General features: G+C 40.3%; 1 protein-coding gene across 5 annotated transcripts in view; it reads right to left on the reverse strand.

The window, feature by feature from the left end:
- akap13 (A-kinase anchoring protein 13) overlaps positions 1-20,252 on the reverse strand; it is a 137,239-nt gene that overhangs the window by 65,019 nt on the left and 51,968 nt on the right. For all 5 annotated transcript variants that reach the window (XM_051383118.1, XM_051383117.1, XM_051383116.1 and 2 more), the window contains 3 exons: positions 5,224-5,296; positions 2,563-2,666; positions 1,349-1,532 (listed from right to left, as the gene is read on the reverse strand). In XM_051383118.1, coding sequence (XP_051239078.1) covers positions 1,349-1,532; positions 2,563-2,666; positions 5,224-5,296 — 361 coding nt within the window. The remainder of the gene's footprint in view (positions 1-1,348; positions 1,533-2,562; positions 2,667-5,223; positions 5,297-20,252) is intronic.

The raw sequence follows: 20,252 nt of genomic DNA on the forward strand, positions 1-20,252 counted from the left end.
CCCAAATGCAAGAATCATGTTTGTGGACTTCAGCTCAGCATTCAACACCATTATCACGGACATCCTTGACACCAAACACATCCATCACTGTGCCAGCCTCCACCTGTCAGTGGATTACAAACTTCCTGACCAACAGGAGGCAGCTGGTGAGTCTAGGGAACATCACATCCAGCACCCGGACAAATAGCACTGGCGCCCCTCAGGAGTGTGTGCTCTCCCCACTGCTATTCTCCCTCTACACCAATGACTGCACCTCAAGAGACCAGTCTGTCAAACTTCTGAAGTTCACAGACGACACAACAGCCATCGGCCTCATCCGAGACTCTGCACCATTGCACTATTATCCACTGTCTACAAATTCTCTTATTTTTTGTATATATGTATAACTGTACATAGTAGTTTATGTCTATTTTGTTAAGTCCTGTTTATTTATGCTTAGTCTTTGTTTGTACATTAAGAGGAACATAACACCAGAGTCAAATTACATGTATGTGTACCATACCTGGCCAATAAAGTTATTCTAAATTCTGAACTTTCAATATTTTTAAACTGGATTTTATGTTTACACTCATTTCAGATAGCGTAGGTAACGTTGGGGAAACTAGAAAGAGATAGCTAGATTTTGAAAGTACCCAACAGATACTTCCGGCGCCGCAGAGAGTGGCAGCTTTACACAACAACTTTATTGCATATAGTGTATATATATAGTGTATATACTTTTCATCTATAGTCTATATTTTCTATTATATTTTGTAATATTCTTATTTTGTGATATCTTATTGTACTTTCACTTCTGTACTCTTTGCACTACATTCCCCTATGCTGCTGTGTCTAATTTTAATTTCTCCTACAGGGTTCAAATAAAGGTATATCTTATCTTAAAAAAAAAAAAAAAACATAAATAACAACACTAAAAAAACACTCCCCCCAGGCTTCCCTCGAAAGCCTCTCTCCCAGGTAGACAGGCAGTTAGGCCAGCCAACCCTTTCATTCGAACAGGCCTGCAACAGCCACAGATGCCACATAGATTTTTCTTTTGTAGCATTTGATTTATTGATTGCTATCAATATTTAAAGAAACTTTCAACATATATAACAAAAATGCTTCTGAAATGCATTACCTACCCCAGCTTTACACCACTAGATGCCACTAAATCTGGCACACAAATCTGGGTTTACCGTAAACTGGGCCCTCTTGTGGCAAAGACAGCTCAGAATATACTACTGTACAATTTCACAGGCAAAATGGGAAACATTAAGTTTCGATATTGAAATTGAGTAAATCAATTCCTGGATTTCTTTTGAAAAATAATTACAATTCTCTGTTAGAAAACATAAAAGAACCTTACCTTTACCTCGCTCTTCCGTTTCTGACTTCCAGGACAGTCTGGTGCTCAGAGAGATCACAGCATCAGGTGTGCCCATTGACATAGTGCCCTCATTGGGACTGAGGGCTCCCTGTATCAGTGCATCATCTGTGGAAGACCAGGAGACACAAACCCTGTGTCCAACACAGGGGGGGGGGTCTTCAGGCTAAGAAAAAAAAAGGGATAAGTGATGGATTTTTAGACATGAAGAAGTTAAAAAACAAAATTTCCCTCAATGAAACAGTCAGCCCAAAACAACCTGAAGTCACTTGGAAAAACACTCTCATGCTCATATTACTATGTTATTGAGGACTTCTCAGCTACTCAAAATACTTATCTCATACTAAATATTTAGTATGCGAGTGGAAATCAGAAAAAGCGTCACAATTTTTTCTGATATTTCTACCCCTGTGAGGGCATTTGGTTTTTATAGAACTCAATTACTCCACACTCAAGCACTCCCAACCCTATGCCCCCACCTACTGTTGTCCAAATCCTATAATTTGTTTAAATGTGATTTCAAAGCATGCTGTAAGACAAGGTTCTGGGTGAAAATAGCAGAGTTTAGCTTTGTCTCTGGAGTTGCAGGATTATGAGAAAACTCATTGGAAAAGGCATCTTCCAGAACAAATGACTCACACTGAGCTGCACTGATCACACTCTGAACAAACAGGGTTCTACCGAGCAACTAATGTGCTATTAAACCCCCTTTCAAAAATGTTTCCCTATAATAGCACGCACAAATATTTCAAAAACTTTGCAGCAATGTGCACAAGTTTTCGTGAATGTAAAAATGTTACTTAGATTAATCTAATGTAAAGTCTATGTGGTCTTTATCTACACTATTTGGTGCTACATATCCACCTTGTTGTTGTTTTGTGAAACAGCCAGTCAACTGGTTTTCCTCTGGTTCCTGCCAAGCAACAGAGGGGAAAGTGTTTCCCCAGTCTGTTGTGTAACACTCCTTTCACCAGAGGTTTTCCCGTCCTGGTTAATTTTAGAAAAGTGCAAAGGCAGAAAGTTGGAGCAGCAGTTATTTCTGATTTTGACATGAACAAAGTGCGTTCTGAATGTCAGCTGCTGTGCTGACATTAAACTCATCTGACACTAGTCTTTGTGTACAGTACCCCCAGAGATATAAGCTCTTAACCAGAAGCAAACAAATGTATGTCTGTGTCCTTTAGGAGTTTTCGTACCTTTTTAAAGACACTGTCATTCAGTTCAGCATTGTCTTTTGGACTGTCTTTGTGTCTGTGCAACAAACAAATGGGCGCACACTCCTCTCTGTCTGGATGGACATCTGGAAAGAAAAAGAGGAGGATGGAAAAGTGGGAAGAGGAGACAGAGACAAAAACACCTGGGTCAGTGATCAAGGAAAGTGCATAATTTTTTTGCTTGCTGAGTAACTGAAAGATATAACTTCTCATTCTTCAACAGAATATGTGGTGCTATGTCTGAATTGCAGTGCAGGTTGCAATCCACAGAGAGAAAATTTACCTCATATCACCCAAACCACAGGGATTCCAGTGAGTGTGTGCCCGCCTCCTTGGAGCAGCACTGGTGGTTCACTTGTGTTGTGATATTTTCCTCACTTTATTTTGGTGTCCCTTTGTTTTGCTTTTGCATTGTACATTTTTAACTAGTAGGTCTAAATATACAATAACATAACCTTTGTATTATAGGATATGCATAGTGATAATGCCAATGAATTACATTAAAGATTAATTTTAGAGAGGGAGCATAAATAATGCTACAGGGATCCCTAGTGTCAATGTCTGGAGGCGGAGCGCCTGACAGAGCTTCAGTATTTGGTGACTTGGGGGGAGACTGGGTTGGATAATGATGTGGTAAACTCATACCACAACCGATGTATGTACAGAGACATACATGCATGTGACTGATCATTCGCAGTACTGACATTGTTCACGCAAAGTCTCCACACACAGGAACCAAACAGATGCCTTCAGCTGGATCATACACCATCTGAGTTTGGTTTCAGTCTGATGAATATAGTAGGAAATATCCATAAAATACGTGACTTGTCAGTTTACTCAACGATAGAAAAGGGCTCCCTTAAGGAAAAAGGTTGTGAACCACTGAACCATGGAGGTAAGGGTACCCCTAAAATCAGGCATAACAGTTCAACTTTTTACTTTCTTATTTACTGGGATTTTTATGTGTAGTGCGCTACTATTTATGCTAGGAAAAAGGTTTAACATTGTTTTTCAGTCGCAGTTTATTTTAAAAAATGTCATAAGGAAACCACCTCATTTCCAACCCCACTGGGGGCGGCTGTGGCACAGAGGTAGAGTGGGTCGTCCACTAATCGGTTTGATCCCCGGCTCCTCTCGCTGCATGTCGTAGTGTCCTTGAACAGGACACTGAACCCCAAATTGCTCCTGATGCTGTGCATCGGTGTATGAGTGTGTATGAATGATTAGTTTCCGTTCTGGTGAGCAGTTGGCACCTTGCATGGAAGCCACTGCCATCAGTGTATGAATGTGTGTGAATGGGGTGAGTGTGGCATGTAGTGTACAGCGTATTGAGTGGTCGAAAGACTAGAAAGGCGCTACATAAGTGCAGTCTATTTACCATTTAAGCCAAGGCAGGTGGCATATATCCCATGACAACCCATTCAGGTGTTTTAGGGAGATAAGAGTGTCCCACTGAATATAAGTAACCATAGAGGGACACATGGTCAGATAGACAGAGGCACAATAGGCTATTGGTTAAACAAGATTTGTGATTTGATTATAGATATACATAATTAAATCTACTGTATATCTAGTTGTATAAATGATTCCTATTGTTAAACTTTCTGTGAGCTTTTATATCGGCAGAAATGGAATGTAATATTCGTAATTGTGAATGTTGAAACTCATTTATCCTTGTTATCAACTTGTGATAACCCAAGGTATAGGGTAACAGGAAATAATAGTGAAAAAAGGTAGCAGAAGACACCCTGTGGGCTGGACCCGGCTCCTGGCCTGCATATACATCATTCTGCACAGTGAAGCTCAAACATTCAACTGTAGGAACTTGAAGGAACTTGATTTTAATGTAAAGGGGGACTTCAGTGCTACAGTATGTTAATTTATTAATTCATGTACTACTAACACACGAATGATTAACTCAATATATTACTTTGCACGAACAAAGAAGTTTTTTTAACTGTTATTCGTTGCTTGGCTTCATAGCTTAGCGGTGTAATTCCAAATGACAATGCCCTCATCTCAGCCTCCCGTTCCAAGTGCGAGGAGAAACTACAGTGACCAAGCAACTGAAAAACATTAAAGGCCCTGTAGAGCCAGTGTTTGGTTTGTCTGTTCTGGGTTGCTATAGAAACATGGTGATTCAACATGGTTGACTCTGTAGAAGAGGACCTGCTTCCTCTGTACATAGAAACTGCCCATTCTAAGGTAACAATTGTTATTTTTAGGTTATTATACACTAATGAAAACATCCTGGATCAAATGCTTGATCTATAACGAGCAAAGTCTATAATGGGTGAAATATAATCTGTGGGTGTTCGTTTCCCAGACTAATCGTGTCTTATTTCAGCAATTTTTTTACTTTTATGTCAATCTTCTGTTGGCAGATATACTCTACAGTTGAAGTTTGCTTCAGAAGCAGTCAAGCCTATTCTCAAATATAGTTATAACATCAGCCCCACAATACTTAATGTAGGTATCTACATCCCATGAGGTAATTCAGTCCGCCCCAGTTCAGGGAATGCTAACTGACTTTACAGACAAAACATCATACAGCTTCAGAGGAGACTAGGTTTGACTTTAATGTATACAGACTTCTTGCTCTCTTTTCACCCTAATGGATTAAGCGTTTGACAGTAGTCTTACCTGTACATGTTGCTAATGTGTTAGGTTCAGGGCAGGGCTGTGCAGGGTAGAAAACATCTGTCTCCCTCTGGATCTAAGAGACAGAAGGGAATAAAGGAATTATCAAGATTCATCATCTGATAAAACAGAAAAGAATTCATTGTTATTCCGTTTTTCGATTACCTGATAGTGTATGTTGACAAAAGGACTGTACTTATATAGCGCCTTTCTAGTCTTCTGACCACTCAAAGTGCTTTTACACTACATGTAACATTCACCCATTCACACACATTCATACAGTGATGGCAAAGGCCATCACAAACAGAAACTAACTTACTCATTCACATTTATACACCAATGCACAGAATCTGGAGCAATTTGGGGTTTAGTATCTTGCTAAAAGACACTTGTAGCAGAAGGAGCCTGGGATTGAACCGCCAACCTTCTAATTAGCCTTCTGAATCACAGCTGCCCCAAAAAGGGTTCTTTATAGAGTGATAACTGTGAGTGATTTCTGCTTTGGTAGGAGCTCTAAGAACGATCTTCTGCTTCTATGCTGAACTTTTCTATGTATTAGAAGTGTTCTCAATGTCACACCCACTGGCTCCACACACACAAGCAGTGTGCCCTATGTGTTTGTCACACATATTTGAGTTATAGTGTGAGCATATCAACACGTACCAGCGGAACTTCCAAACTCTACTGACCACACCACACACGAATACACACTGACAGGTCACAAGCAAATGATTGTTCCACCCCTGCAACCAGACACAGCCAGTTCAGTGTAATGTGAGACGTAGGAGGGGTTCTCTACAAAACTTTTGTTTCACACACACACACACACACACACACACACACACACACACACACACACACACACACACACACACACACACACACACACACACACACACACACACACACACAGAGGCTAGACACTGTGCTGGTCTGTAGTTTCATCCAAGGAAGCCAACTACACACAAACGAAAACAACAACAAAGTCCTAAACATTTCCCTTCGCCTTTGCCTGCACCTTCTGACAACCTGACATGTTGAAGCAATGGGTATTAAAGTCATCCCCACTGGTCTGTTGAGTAATTCCTGTAGGCCGAACCATCAGAGTGACATCATATTTAGCTCTGTAATTGTTAATCACTGAAGCCAGTGAGTCTTTTGTCTCCTCATCCACTTGTCTCAATGGACCCATTGTAATGGTTTTGTTGCCTGTTCTGTCTATGATGAACATCCTGCAGAAAAGAGAGATCTGCACAAAAGAGTGACTCTCCAAAGAGCAGGAGACAACCGGCAGCATTTATAAATCTACATCCGATCTGCCCATGTTGGATGTCTGTGTGAAGACATGGTTAACTCTCATTTTAATCATCCATATGCTCACAAATGGTGTGAGCAAATGTAATTAGGGAAAAGTAGTGGATATACAGCAAATCAAATGGATTAATTGGACAATTGACTCAAAAGCTATTTAATGAGCTCTATGGGCAATTCCCTCATTAATCAATCATCAATTAAGCAGGTAAAAGGTCTGGAGTTGATTCCAGGTGTGGCATTTGCATTTGGAAGTTGTTGCTGTGAACCCAATACATGCGGTCAAAGGAGCTCTCAATAGAAGTGAAACAGACCATCCTTAGGCTGCAAAAAAAAAGAAGAAACCCATCAGAGATAAGCTGAAATGTTAGGAGTGACCAAATTAACAGTTTGGTACATCCTGAGAAAAAAAGAGCGCACTAGTGAGCTCAGGAACTCAAAACGTCCACGGAAAACAACAGTGGTGGATGATACTAGGATCCTTTCCATGGTGAAGAACAACATCCACCCAAGTGAAGAACACTCAACAGGAAGTAGGTGCATCAGTATCTAAGTCTACCATAAAGAGAAGAAATAGAAAGGCCAGATTAGACTTTGCCAAATAACATCTTAAGAAGCCAGCCCAGTTCTGGAACAGCATTTTTTGGACAGATGAAACTAAGATCAACCTGTACCAGAATGATGGGAAGAAGAAAGTATGGAGAAGGCTTGGAATGATCTATGATCCAAAGCACACCACGTCTGCTGTAAAACACGGTGGAGGCAGTGTGATGGCATGGGCATACATGGCTTCTAATGGCACTGGGTCACTAGTGTTTTATTGATGATATGACAGGAGATAGTAGCAGCCTGATGAATTGTGAAGTGTATAGGGATATACTCTCTACTCAGATTCAGCCAAATGCAGCAAAGTTGATTGGACAGTGCTTCCCAGTACAGATGGAATGACCCAAAACATACTGACTACTGAGTTTTTGTTGAGGTATTCTTGAGCAAGATACTGAACCCCGAATTGCTCCAGATGCTGTGCATCGATGTGTGAATGTGTATAAATGCGTTAGTTTCTGTTCGATGGGCTTTGCCATGAGTGAATGTGTGTGAAAGGGTGAATGTGGCACGTAGTGTAAAAGCGCTTTGAGTGGTCGGAAGACTAGAAAGGCGCTACACAAGTACAGGTCCATTTACCATTTACCATAAGTGGAATATTCTGCAATGGCTGAGTCAATCACCAGATCTCAACCCGATCAAGCATGCATTTCACTTGCTTAAAACAAAACATAAGGCAGAAAGACCCACAAACAAGCAACAACTGAAGACAGCTGAAATAAAGGCCTGGCACAGCATCACAAAGGAGAAACCCAGCGTTTGGTGATATTCATGGGTTCCAGACTTCAGGCAGTCTTTGCCTGCAAAAAGGATTCTCAACAGTCTTAAAAATGAATATTTTATTTATGGTAATGTTAATTTGTCCAATTATTGGTATAAAAATAGTTGCAATTTCTAAACGTTTGATAGGATATTTTTGTTCAACCCCTTGAATTAAACTTGAAAGTCTGCCCTTAAATTGCATCTCAGTTGTTTCATTTCAAATCCAATGTGGTGGCATGCAGAGCCCAAATCATAAAATTGTGTCATTGTCCAAATATTTTCTGGGCCTAACCGTAAAGTATTTTAACCAACCAGGACAACAACGACAATAGCCACAACGATGGGGGATGATGAGTAATTATGATAGTAATAATAATTATAATAATTGTAATAATGATAAAAACAATAACAAGCTTTGATCTGCTCTGAAAAACTAATCTGGTGAAATGTGATGAAAACAATTAATTACCTACTTTCTTTCAAAATATGAAAAAAACAATAGTTATTCACATATGTTTTGGATGGCCTATTGAACAGTTGTATAATGAAATTCAAATTGTAGTTCAAAACGAGAAAACAAGACCCTGGAGAATTTTTTGTGCTCCATAGCTGAACTGCTGACCACAGATGACAATCTAGCTGAGTTTTTGTCAACGATTTGAACACTGGAAGGTCGGTGCAGTCACGGATTTGTTTGGGGAGAGAGTTCCAGAGGGAGGGGGCAGCTACAGAGAAGGCTCTGTCGCCCCAGGTTCGGTGCTTGGTCCTGGGTGGTGGAGTCAGGAGGTTTGCATCAGATGATCAGAGGCAACGGGATGGATTGTGGTGGGCGAGCAGGTCAGTGAGGTAGGAAGGGGCCTGGTTATGGAGGGCTTTGTGTGTGAGGAGGAGGATTTTGAATTTAATTCGTTGTGGGACCGGGAGTCAGTGCAGGTTCTGGAGGACAGGGGTAATGTGGTCACGGGTGCAGGTGTGGGTGAGCAGACGAGCAGCAGAGGTCTGGATGTACTGGAGTTTATTTAAGGTTTTGGATGGTGTGCCGTACAGGATGCTGTTGCAGTAGTCGATTCTGGAGGTGATGAAGGCGTGGATGAGGGTTTCTGCAGCGGAGAAATAGAGTGATGGGCGGGGTGGGGCGATGTTTTTGAGGTGAAAAAAGGCAGTTCTGTGATTTGGTTTATGTGGTGTTCAAAGGAGAGGTTGTTGTCAAAGATGACTTCGAGGTTGCGACTGTGAAGGGATGGAGACAGGGTGGAGGAGTCGACAGTGAGGGAGAAACTGTAAATGGTTTTAGTGATGGATTTGGGACCGATGATGATCATGTCTGTTTTGTCGCAGTTAAGTTTAAGGAAGTTGATGTGCATCCAGGATTTAATGTCAGTAAGGCAGTTGAAGAGAGTGGAGTGAGTGGCAGAGGTGATGGATTTGGTGGAGATGTAGAGCTGGACATCATCGGCATAGCAGTGAAAGTTAAGACCATGGTGGCGAATGACGTTGCCAAGGGGAAGCAGAGTATGAAGAGGAGAGGACCAAGGACTGAGCCCTGGGGGGCGCCTTTGGACAGCGGAGCGGTGAAGGAGGTGCAGTTGTTGATGTGGATGAACTGTTGTCTGTCGGTGAGATAAGATTGGAGCCAGGAAAGGGCGGTGCCGGTGATGCTGAGGGAAGATTCCAGGAGGGAGAGAAGAATGGTGTGGTTGATAGTGTCAAAAGCTGCAGTGAGGTCCAGGAGGATGAGGATGCTGAGGTGACCAGAGTCTGCGGAGAGGAGGATGTCGTTGGTGACTTTGAGGAGGGCTGTGTCAGTGCTGTGTTATGAATGGTAGCCGGATTGAAATGGTTTGAACAGGTCATTTGAGCAGAGGTGGGCTTTGAGTTGTTTGGCGACAGTGCGTTCCAGTATCTTAGACAGAAAGGGGAGATTGGAAATGGGCCGAAAGATGCATTTGTTAATCCACCCACCCAAAATCACCACTAGCTGTCACTGTAATTGACTGTCTAAAAAAGAGAACTGGTCAACGCTGGAGTGAAGTGGGAGATTCATCGGACCCCTGCAGGCATTCACATGATAGTGTTTTTCTTTACCAGCTTGTTGTGTCTATGTACAGCAGTGCGGTGACCCTCATTAAGCTGACAGGCGATGTTCACTTTACCCAGCAATGACAGCTTTACGCTATTTCCAATGTGGCTCGTGCTGCATTCTTGTTTCCTAATTTTGTCAGATAAATGTGTCCCTAATCTCTTTATTTCGAATTTTTCCTCCAAAAACTTTAACGAAAATTGATTAGAAAGTAAATAATCCACCTTGTTCATGTTCATGCTAACACCCGCCATTGCCACAGTTGCTTACTTCCCTCTCTCCACATTCTACTACGAACTAGCCTCTCTGTACTGTGGCTACTGCACTGTGATTGGTCGAAGGTCACTGTACAGTGGCTACTGTGCTGTGATTGGTCAAAAGTTACTGGCCTTTGGGCTGAATGAATTTAGCCCAAATGGGCAGCATATGAAGGGGGCGTGTCACAACACCTGTCAATCAAAATCGAATGGAAACTTACGGTACTGTGCTTGGGCTGTAAAAATTAAGCCCATTCACTCGAAAAACCCAAGATATATCATATATCCTGGGTTTCTGTCACTGTTTGGTGCTGTTGCTGCTCTAGGTTCCCCCAAAATTTAAAACAATATGTTCTAACGTCTTTAATAATAGTTTTTCATCTTTACTGTAAAAGACACGGAGGGCTTAGCCCTGTAAGCCCATATATACCAGCCGTCCCTGAATGTTTCTACTACCAAGTGTTATGTATCAAATCCTTCTGTGCCATTGTTGCCCAAAAACACACACGCAACTGGATTCACAAAATCACACCAGCAAAGTCACTATATGAACTTAATAATGTCTCACTGAAAACAAATCTAACATGTCAGTTAAATAAATTATATTCCTGACAATAAACATACAGACATATAGTCTGTATCGATCCTTCCTCCTGTTGTCTCAGATTCATGGCAAACTAATATAAACAGACTATATACAGACAGCTTTCCTTTTATCTTGTTCCGAATTCACTATTAGATTAACAAGTGTACTGTGGTTGTAACAACTAAAACTGCAGCCTTTATACAACATTATGATTTATGATAATCATGCTGTTTCAGTGCCCCCTCCGCACTTGGTGCTCTACGCACAGCACTAGCGGCTATATAGAATCTTTAAAGATAGGTGTTTATAGGTATAGATTAGAGGTGTCATATCGTACTATATTGCTTCAGTAATAGTACCCAAAAGTGGTTCTTTGTTCTGAGGACTGCTCGCACACAGGTATGCGCAAGGTTCGGTTTTTAAAAGTCATTTTATGATCAATAACAGATTTTTAATACACTGCTGTATGAAAAAGCTTTCTAACTTTTTTCCAGAGTAAAGTTTAATAGTACATCTAGGCTTATGTATGGATGATAATGTGAAAACGGTTTTAAGCGTGAATTTGATTTATAGGCCTTCAATGATACAATTTGTGGGTATTGTACACGCCTGTTGTCTTAATTTTAAATTTGGGCAGGCCCCATATTTATTAGCTTAAATATTGTATTGTCCTTAGTGATGAGAATTTTAGTTGTTGAGGAAAATACTTTTGATAATAAATTATATAATATTTTTAGGCTGTGTGGACCTATGTCCTATATGTGACATTGAATTCCACTTTGGACATAAGTGTTTAATACTTAAATGCAGTGCTCAACAAGAAGGCCCAGACAAGGGGGGCTTTGAGATGACAGTAACTTATTGAAAGCTTTTCTTACAAAATGCCGAAGTTTAAATTAACAGAGCTGATATCACTCCTGCGTGTGTCAGCACAACCTTGGTATCAACAACCTCAGGTTGAGATCACTCTTCTGCATAAAAGTCAGACCGGATTTTATTGAATTCTACCTCAGTGACTGTCATTATTATCATCACCATCATCCATCCAAAGTCAGTTGATTTCAAAAAGCTCAAACTCGTGACACCTCAACTCATCCTCCGCAATAGATTTGTAACTACTGATTTATAACTTTTATGTCTTATTAAGTAACTGCACCTTGCATTTCATTACACAATCTTTGTTGTAAAATGACAAAGAAAATAACCACGGAACTTTGAAACATTGTTGATTTGGGTCTGCATAAGAGAAACATAGAATATGAACAGCCTGATTCGTAAAGATGTTTTAATAAATAGCTTTGTTTGTAAAGTTCAGCAGTCTAAGTGGGTATCATTTTGGTAGTTTTGTGAAGATTAACTGCCAACGTTTTGTCCCCAAAAGAAATCTACCCTCAACAACCAGGAGACCTCTGCTGTAGCTCAACAAGGAAACACTGTTCATGGAAACAAAAAAAAATATATATATATACATATATATATATATATATCTCGGTCTGTATATAATTTAGTACATTTCATGTGAATCAACAAACATTCACACCATTCTTGCTAAAAATGCAAAACAATATGTCAGTATACTAGCTTCCATGACAGAAACACGTTTAAGAAACAAAAAAACATAACCAGCCAGTTTTAAATCAATGAGTCAACCAATCTGTTTTCTCCTGTGAAATAAATAACATTAACACCTTCTTCTCAGAGTCACCTCATTTGAATCTGAACACACAGACATCATCATAAAATTAAAACTAACTAAGCGGAAGCTCAGAGGGGACCGTGCCTTTGCTGTGTCTGCTCCTAAATTATGGAATGATCTGCCTCTGCACATTAAACAGGCCTCTTCTCTGTCTGTTTTTAAAACCGGTCTTAAAACCCATCTCTTCTCTGTGGCCTTTGACACCTAGTAAGATGTCGACTTTATTTACTTGATTTATTTTTTGTATTTGTTATTTTTACTTTTTGATTGCTTGTTATTGCATGGTTATTATTTTTATTTATGTCTTTTCATTTTATTGTTGTATTATATGTTATTTTGCGCCTCATGTGAGCTGTTATGTCTTTTATTTATGATGTCTTATTTATTCTCCTGTACAGCACTTTGGTCAACTTTGGTTGTTTTAAAGTGCTTAACAAATAAAGTTGGATTGGATTGGATTGGATCATAACTATAATATTTATATTCTCACATTTTTACAGTACAAGAGATGAGAAAGACTACTTGTCAAAACTTGAATAAAAGTCTTAAAAGAGTATGTAATTTCTGCTGCTAGGGTGTCCCTCCCATCAAAACAAAAACAAAGTTTGATGATGTCATGAAGTAGCGCGAGATCATGGTAGTTGTTCTCTTCATTGTCAGACAACCACCATTGATGAAAATCTATCTGACATGACCCAGGCAGAAAATGTTCCAAGGTGACGTAATGTAAGTAAGTAAAACTTTATTCATATAGCACCTTTTTGACACAGAGATCCAAAGTGCTTTCCAAACAACAAATAAATAAAAAATAATACACACAAACACAAACATAGAGAGCATGTAAAAACAAACAAACGAAGATAAAACAAAAGGGAGGGATAAATTAAAAGAGACACGACAGATGAGTAAACAAACAGGGAGATCTATAAAAAGGCTTGCCTGTAGAGGTGGGTTTTGAGCAGCCACTTAAAACAGTCCACAGATTCAGTGAATCGGAGTGATTGGGGAAGACTGTTCCACAATGTTGGGGCTAAAACAGCAAAGGCACGGTCACCTTTAGATTTACAGGTAGAGCGTGGAACGGATATTAGAGATTTGAGGAGCGAAGCGGCCGAGGAGTGGAATGAGGAACAAGGAGATCTGAAATGTAACTGGGGGCAAGGTCATGAAGTGCCTTATATGTAATCAGTAAGATCTTATAATTGATTCTTAATTTTACAGGAAGCCAATGAAGGAATACAAGAACAGGAGTAATGTGGGACCGACGGCTGGTCCTGGTTAAAAGTCTGGCGGCTGCATTTTGTACTAACTGTAATCGGTTTAACGAAGCCTGACTGAGGCACGTGTAGAGGGAGTTACAGTAATCTAGACGGGAGAAAATGAAGGTGTGAATTAATTGTTCCAGATCACTCAAGGACAGGAATCTTTTGATTTTCGCTACATTTTGTAGCTGCAGGAAACAGGACTGGACAAGTTTTGTGACATGAAAGTCAAATGTCATATGCTGGTCTAAGATGATACCCAGAAACTGCAATTCCAAAACTCAGAAAATGAGAAAAAGAATACAAATTAAAGTAGTGAAAAAAACTCCATGAAATGTTTTTGTGCTCGTTTTGAAGTACATTTTGGACGGTACTAAGGGTCAGTATGTCCCACCAACACTCCCTTCTTTCCATTCATATACAGATATCTGTGATGTTCTGAAAACCTCTGAACATGCAGGAAAAACTACTTCATGTTTCATTCAACTTTAATAATACCTCTAGGACTGTACAGTAGGACTGACATATTAACTGACATAGCCTAACCTACTGTGAAAATAACAATAAATGCCATACCTAACTACATGGATGACTGCTCTCTGCTACAAAGGGAATGAAAACTTAATAAGGGCCTAAAGGGTTAATGGATGCCTCCATATTTGTATGGAGCCAAAAAAAAAAAAAGCAACATATTCTGACGTTTGCAAGACATCACCATCAAGTCTGACCTGTGAGTCTGCAGACAAATTGATCTTCCAATACAACCCAAAATCCAAATGGAACAGGCCAAATGAGGGTTAAAACAGCAACATATTATACATAATACTTCAATGTTTTATCAATATTGTTTGTATAGTCAGAAATAACACCTTCCTACCTTAATTAACACCACATCCACAGTCCTCTCTCCTTTGGCACAGAAGCTGTACCTCCGCCGGTGTCTCTCATACATGCTCGCAATGTCACCCTGTCTGCCACTGATGAACAACGCTTTAATACACACGCTGTGTGTGAACCATTCTGCAAGTTAAATCCTCAACAATCACACCTCTCTACTGTCCTGTTTCTCTCTTGACTGCAACTCAGTCAGAAAAACAAATAATGTGAGGCTGAGGGTGGAGTTCCCAGAAGAAAAAAAAACCCTGATCCAAATGGCAGTTTCCAGAGTTGCAGGCTACTGATTTTCTTGCCATCAAAAAAAAAAAAAAAACCACAACAACTGAAATTAAATATTGTTGCACTACTAGCTATTAGCTATACAAGAGAGAAATGTGCCCAAACAACAATTCAATTTAAGTCGTCATCACAGATTTCAAATCAAGCCAAGATGAATACTGAAGTGTTGGTGGTGAAATTAAAGCAAAAATATATTTGCAGTCTGATGTGTAATCCAGTAAAGTCTGTGAATCTAGGGTTCCTTCTTGGTGCAGTTTGGGTTGGAAAATGAGTCTCTCTGCCCACATCTGTTCATAACAGCGGCCCCTCCCTTCATCCCACTCTCTCTAACGTTTTTCCTTTTTTCCTTCTCTCTCTCTCAACCTATCACATCTCTCCTTCACTTTGAAACAAACTCCCTTTCATTCATTTGCTACCTCTCTGCTGCTCACTAACAGGACAGGAACAATGGAATTGTATATCTGCACTCTGATAGAAAAGAGAAGACTTTTTATCTGCAGCAGCAGAAAAGAGACTGGCTGTGTGTATATGATGTACTGTGATGCATTGGCGAAGTATGGATTGGTTATTGATATCTTTTGTGTTATTTCATTTTATATTCCATACATAACAGTATATAACAACTGACAAACTGTACACTTAACCCATGTTAGTGTTAATGGAGCAATGTGGACAAGTTTTGTACAGATTATTTCCTGTGAACATTGCACCAGAGATGAGTTTTTTTAATAAACTTCTTACAGATATGGGCCTACTGTGTATACTTTTAAAGTTTTCTTAGATCCCTTAAAATCAAGAAGGCCTTGCGACAACCCATGAAGGGTTTGGCGACCCCTAGTGGGGTAGAGTACCCTGGGACGGGAACCACTGCTCTAAGTTGTGGATCCCACTGGTTCCTTTAATTAGCTGGGAAACAAAAATAAAACATTTTGGCCACCGATTGTCTGGTCTCCCATCAACTTGTACACAAACTGAGAATGGGGTGAGTTCCAAACAGGACGTGGGTGTAGGCTAAGGCTGTGCCTAGTATTGCATCATTCGCAAAGATTTGGTTTAAACAAACTAATCTTTTGGGGCGAACGAACTGAACTCATCTGTGAGTGGATGTGCAGGGATACACTCACTCACTCACTCAGATTTTTTCGCTGCAAGGTAATGGTGCAGGGACATGCAGCCCATGTTGCATTTTATATTCACTTTTAATTAATTTAATGGTTCTTTATAAAAGGTAGAGCTGGCGATCATGTCCTTGGAGCAGCGGCCCAGGGTTCGAATCCGACCTGTGGCCCTTTGCTGCATGTCACCCCCTCTCTCTACCCCCCTTTCCTGTCTATCTTCAGCTGTCTTTATCAATTAAAAGGCAATAAAAAGACAAAAGGGTGCTCTTTAAATGAGCAAATAATCATTATTCATTATTATATAGTATCTTAATAGTCAAAATCCCTTACTTTAAACCTACATTCAGCACAGTACACTGTATGTGTGTGTGTGTGTGTGTGTGTGTGTAGACACTGATGAAAGTCATACTTAGTAAATCAAAGTGTAAAATGCTGCTTTTCACTAACTGGAACAAAGCACTAACTTACATCCAATACGCGGAAACAATCAGCTTCATCTGTAACCAATCAGCAGAACACAGAGCATGCACACACACACACACACACACACACACACACACACACACACACACACACACACACACACACACACACACACACACACACACACACACACACACACACACACACACACACACACACACCAATAACCATGGTAACAGCTGTAGACCATCCAGCTGTGACGCAGAGAGAGAGCGAGAGACATCTGGAAGTAGTTATACCTACTCTGACCACAAGGAGGCAGCAACGGACAGTCACTCTCACCTGAGTGTGTGCTCAGGCAAAATAAGAGTTGAAACCATGATGAGGATTCATATGATTGCGCTGGTCATGTAATAGACCTTTTCACAGCATTAATTTTGACATGAATTAGTAGAGTAAACACAGCTGTACCAATGACACTAATTAAGGCTCTGTTCCATTCAGCTCAAAAACAGGGTCAGGGTCTTGTTATTGTGCAATTGTTTCTTACTGGAAATGCTCCGCTAAACTAAATAAAACAGAACCTGATTTAATGTGATTGGTAACACCAGTGTTTACCCTACTATTGCATGTCAAAATGACTGCTGTGAAAAAGGTCTATTGCAGTTACATAAGGTGTGCATGTCATAGCATCCACTGGGGCAACAGATTTATAAGTCTCATTTTACATGTGTTGCTGCGATGTTACTGGTGTCATTGTGTTCTACAGAGTTTTCACACTTAGATCACTGTTATAAATTAGATATTGGGTGCAATATTGGCAAATGTTGAGTGCTTTATTGGTGGTGTCTTAACTCCATCCAGCTCTTAATTATTTTTATTAGCCTGTAGCTTCATTGGGGCACCCTGGTAGCTCAGCTGGTTGAGCTGGTGCCCCATGTACCAAGGCACTTTGCTGCTGCGGCCATGGGTTCGAATCCAACCTGTGGCCCTGTGGCTGTGTGTCTCCCCCTCTCTCTGTCCCCCCTCTTCTGTCTTAAGCTGTCCTATCAATAAAGGGAAAAAAAGCCCCCAGATAAATAAAAGCCTGTTCCTTGATCGACAAGAACAAAACAACAGGGTCTTAAAAAGCTTTTATTTGTGGACAAACTGTAACCCTATTTACAGTTTTCAATTTTACAGTGGCAAGATATATTGAAAAGACATACAAAACAAAAATAAAACACACAAAACAAAACAAGGCTGCCAGACATTTTACAAAATTACAAACATGTCACAACATCTTGAGAGCTAGGAAAAGTAGCATGAACTGAGTTAAACATCCCACACACTCACACATGTATCCAGGCAAGTAAGAGTCCCTATGGATGTGGGGTAATTTGGCACTGTGCTAAGAAAGGTACCGATACTCTTTCAAATCTATTCTGCGTACTGGGTTTGTACAGAAGTACCTGAATTGATATGTCCAGTACTGAGTGGCTTTATTATGTGTTTCTTGCAAGAATATTATGTAAGATTTAAGTAACTTCAAATGCACAAAAACTTTACCACGCTTTATTGGGGGGCCTAAACACGAACATTCCAAGAGACCAAGGATATGGAATCAAGCATGTTATTAATTTGTGATACATTGAAAAAAGCACAGAGACTGGGAATTGAGCAACCAAAAATAATAGCATTATAATGAAATACAAACATTCAAACTGGCAGCCATGAACAACCAATAAAAAACAAAACAACAAGTGTCAGCGACCGGAACACCTCCAACTCACAGCCCCTCATTGACACAGTGCAAAACAGGTTGAACATAAAATAAACAAAACCACCATGATGCTGCCATGTTCAGTACCCATTTAGACTCTTATCTTTCTAAAAATAGCCTTTTGAAGGTTTTGGTTTTACCATATTCATCACTTCAGCCAGACTGCTGAATATTTTTACTTACCCTTGGTGATCCACAGGGAGCCTGGCCGGGAAAAATTGAGTGCCAAATCTCCTTCTCTCTCAGCAGTTGTAGCACCTCACGAAAGCTCCGCCGTTGCTCCATTACCTCTGCAGTGTAGTCAGGGAAGATTAAGATTTGATGACCTGTATTCTAGTGATCACTGCCTCCCGAGAAATCTTTTCTTTATCCTGTGCGAGATGCACCCATGCAATTACGGTGCATGGTTTGGAGCCATCCAGTAGTTTAGACTGTTGTGTTCAGTGTTCTCTGCTGATGACAGACTGGCCTGGTCAAGTTGTCATCTCCTAGCAACTTGGGAATCAGGTTGGAAACAAATTCAGTTGGCCTCCCGTTCTCCTCATCTTCTGGGATCCTACAATCTTAATGTTGTTGCGCCTGGATCTCCCTTCTAGATCTGAAAGCTCGGCCCGTAATCTTTTATTTTCCTGCTGCAGCTCGGCAACTGAAGTTTCCTCAGTGTGAATTCGCTGTTTGTGGTCTGCAGTTTGACTTCCGTTCATGGACAATCTCTCAGTGAGCGTATGCTGGGCAGACAAAGGGTTTTGGAAACTCTTCTCAAACTTGTTGAAACGCTTGTTAAGAGGGCTTGTAAGGCATTTTCTGGCAAATAACTGGAAGCTCGTCTTCTTCATCGGTTGGTGACATGTCTGAAAATTTCTTGCTAGTTTGCTCAAGGCTAGTGGTAGAATCAGCAAGCAGTTCCCTTACCACCTCGTGCAGTTTTATTATACATATTCACAATCCACTTTTTGTGGAGTTAAAGAGAAACGGTCAGTGCAGTGCCTCCTTAACCTACACTGTTCACTGTATCACTAGACACACAAGAAGGAGTAGAGTTTGTTGAGCAGCACCATGTGGTGGAAAAGCAGCTTAAGTTTCCATGTCATTCCAGATCTAGCCACCCCCTCCTGCCTGGCAGTAAACCTTTTCCCTATTCCCTAATTTGAAGCCTAATATTATGTTACATAAGCACTTACTAAGTTGTAAACCACAATATCTTTTATCAAATCACTCTGAAAGTGATCCCAGTGATATCGTTCTCCACTGTTGTTGTCATTATAGCTGTGGTGTGAACTCCCCCATCCACTTTTACAATTTTTAAAACAATATATTTATAGTTATTGCTATAGGTATCGTTCTTGGTGTGGACTCAACCCTACTTAGATTTTTTTTCACAGAGACAAGCATCTCCTTTTAATAATACAAGATATCATTTTACTAAAGGCATTTTTTCTTATATAACATATGTAAGAGTAGTATTTTTATATTCTCTTTTGTGGAATTACTTAATTTCATTTACAACTTGTAAATGTTACTTTCTATTAATTGGTAAGGCCACTGATAATGCAGACTTTTGAGAAGCATTTTTACTATTACTTTGCTTCTGGCATCCCTGCCACAGTTTCCTGTGTATTTATCCCTCCCTAATCCTTCTTCTCCTCTCTGTCTTTGACATTATATCATGCAGCTCAATCAAAACAAGACATGCGCACATATATACAGACACTCTCAGTAAGGTCCAGGTCTTAAGGTTCCCATATCTCCTACTATGACCTGCTGCTCCAGGAGACCAACTACTGCGTCATTAGGACTAGACTGGTCTGGCCTTGTCTAACCTCAAAAGGCTTGGAGGATGTGAGTACAGCCAACTCATGTTCATATCATCAGAAGGAAGGACTGCGCAGAATCATGGGACCTTTGAGTTTCAGCTTTTTCTCATATCTGGAGTCTTATCGGTTATCTTCAGGCCAATTTCCACAGCTTGTGTTTGCCTGGTTTGTTTCCTGCC

This window comes from Dicentrarchus labrax, unplaced genomic scaffold, assembly GCF_905237075.1.
Source record: "Dicentrarchus labrax unplaced genomic scaffold, dlabrax2021, whole genome shotgun sequence".
Taxonomy (NCBI): domain Eukaryota; kingdom Metazoa; phylum Chordata; class Actinopteri; family Moronidae; genus Dicentrarchus; species Dicentrarchus labrax.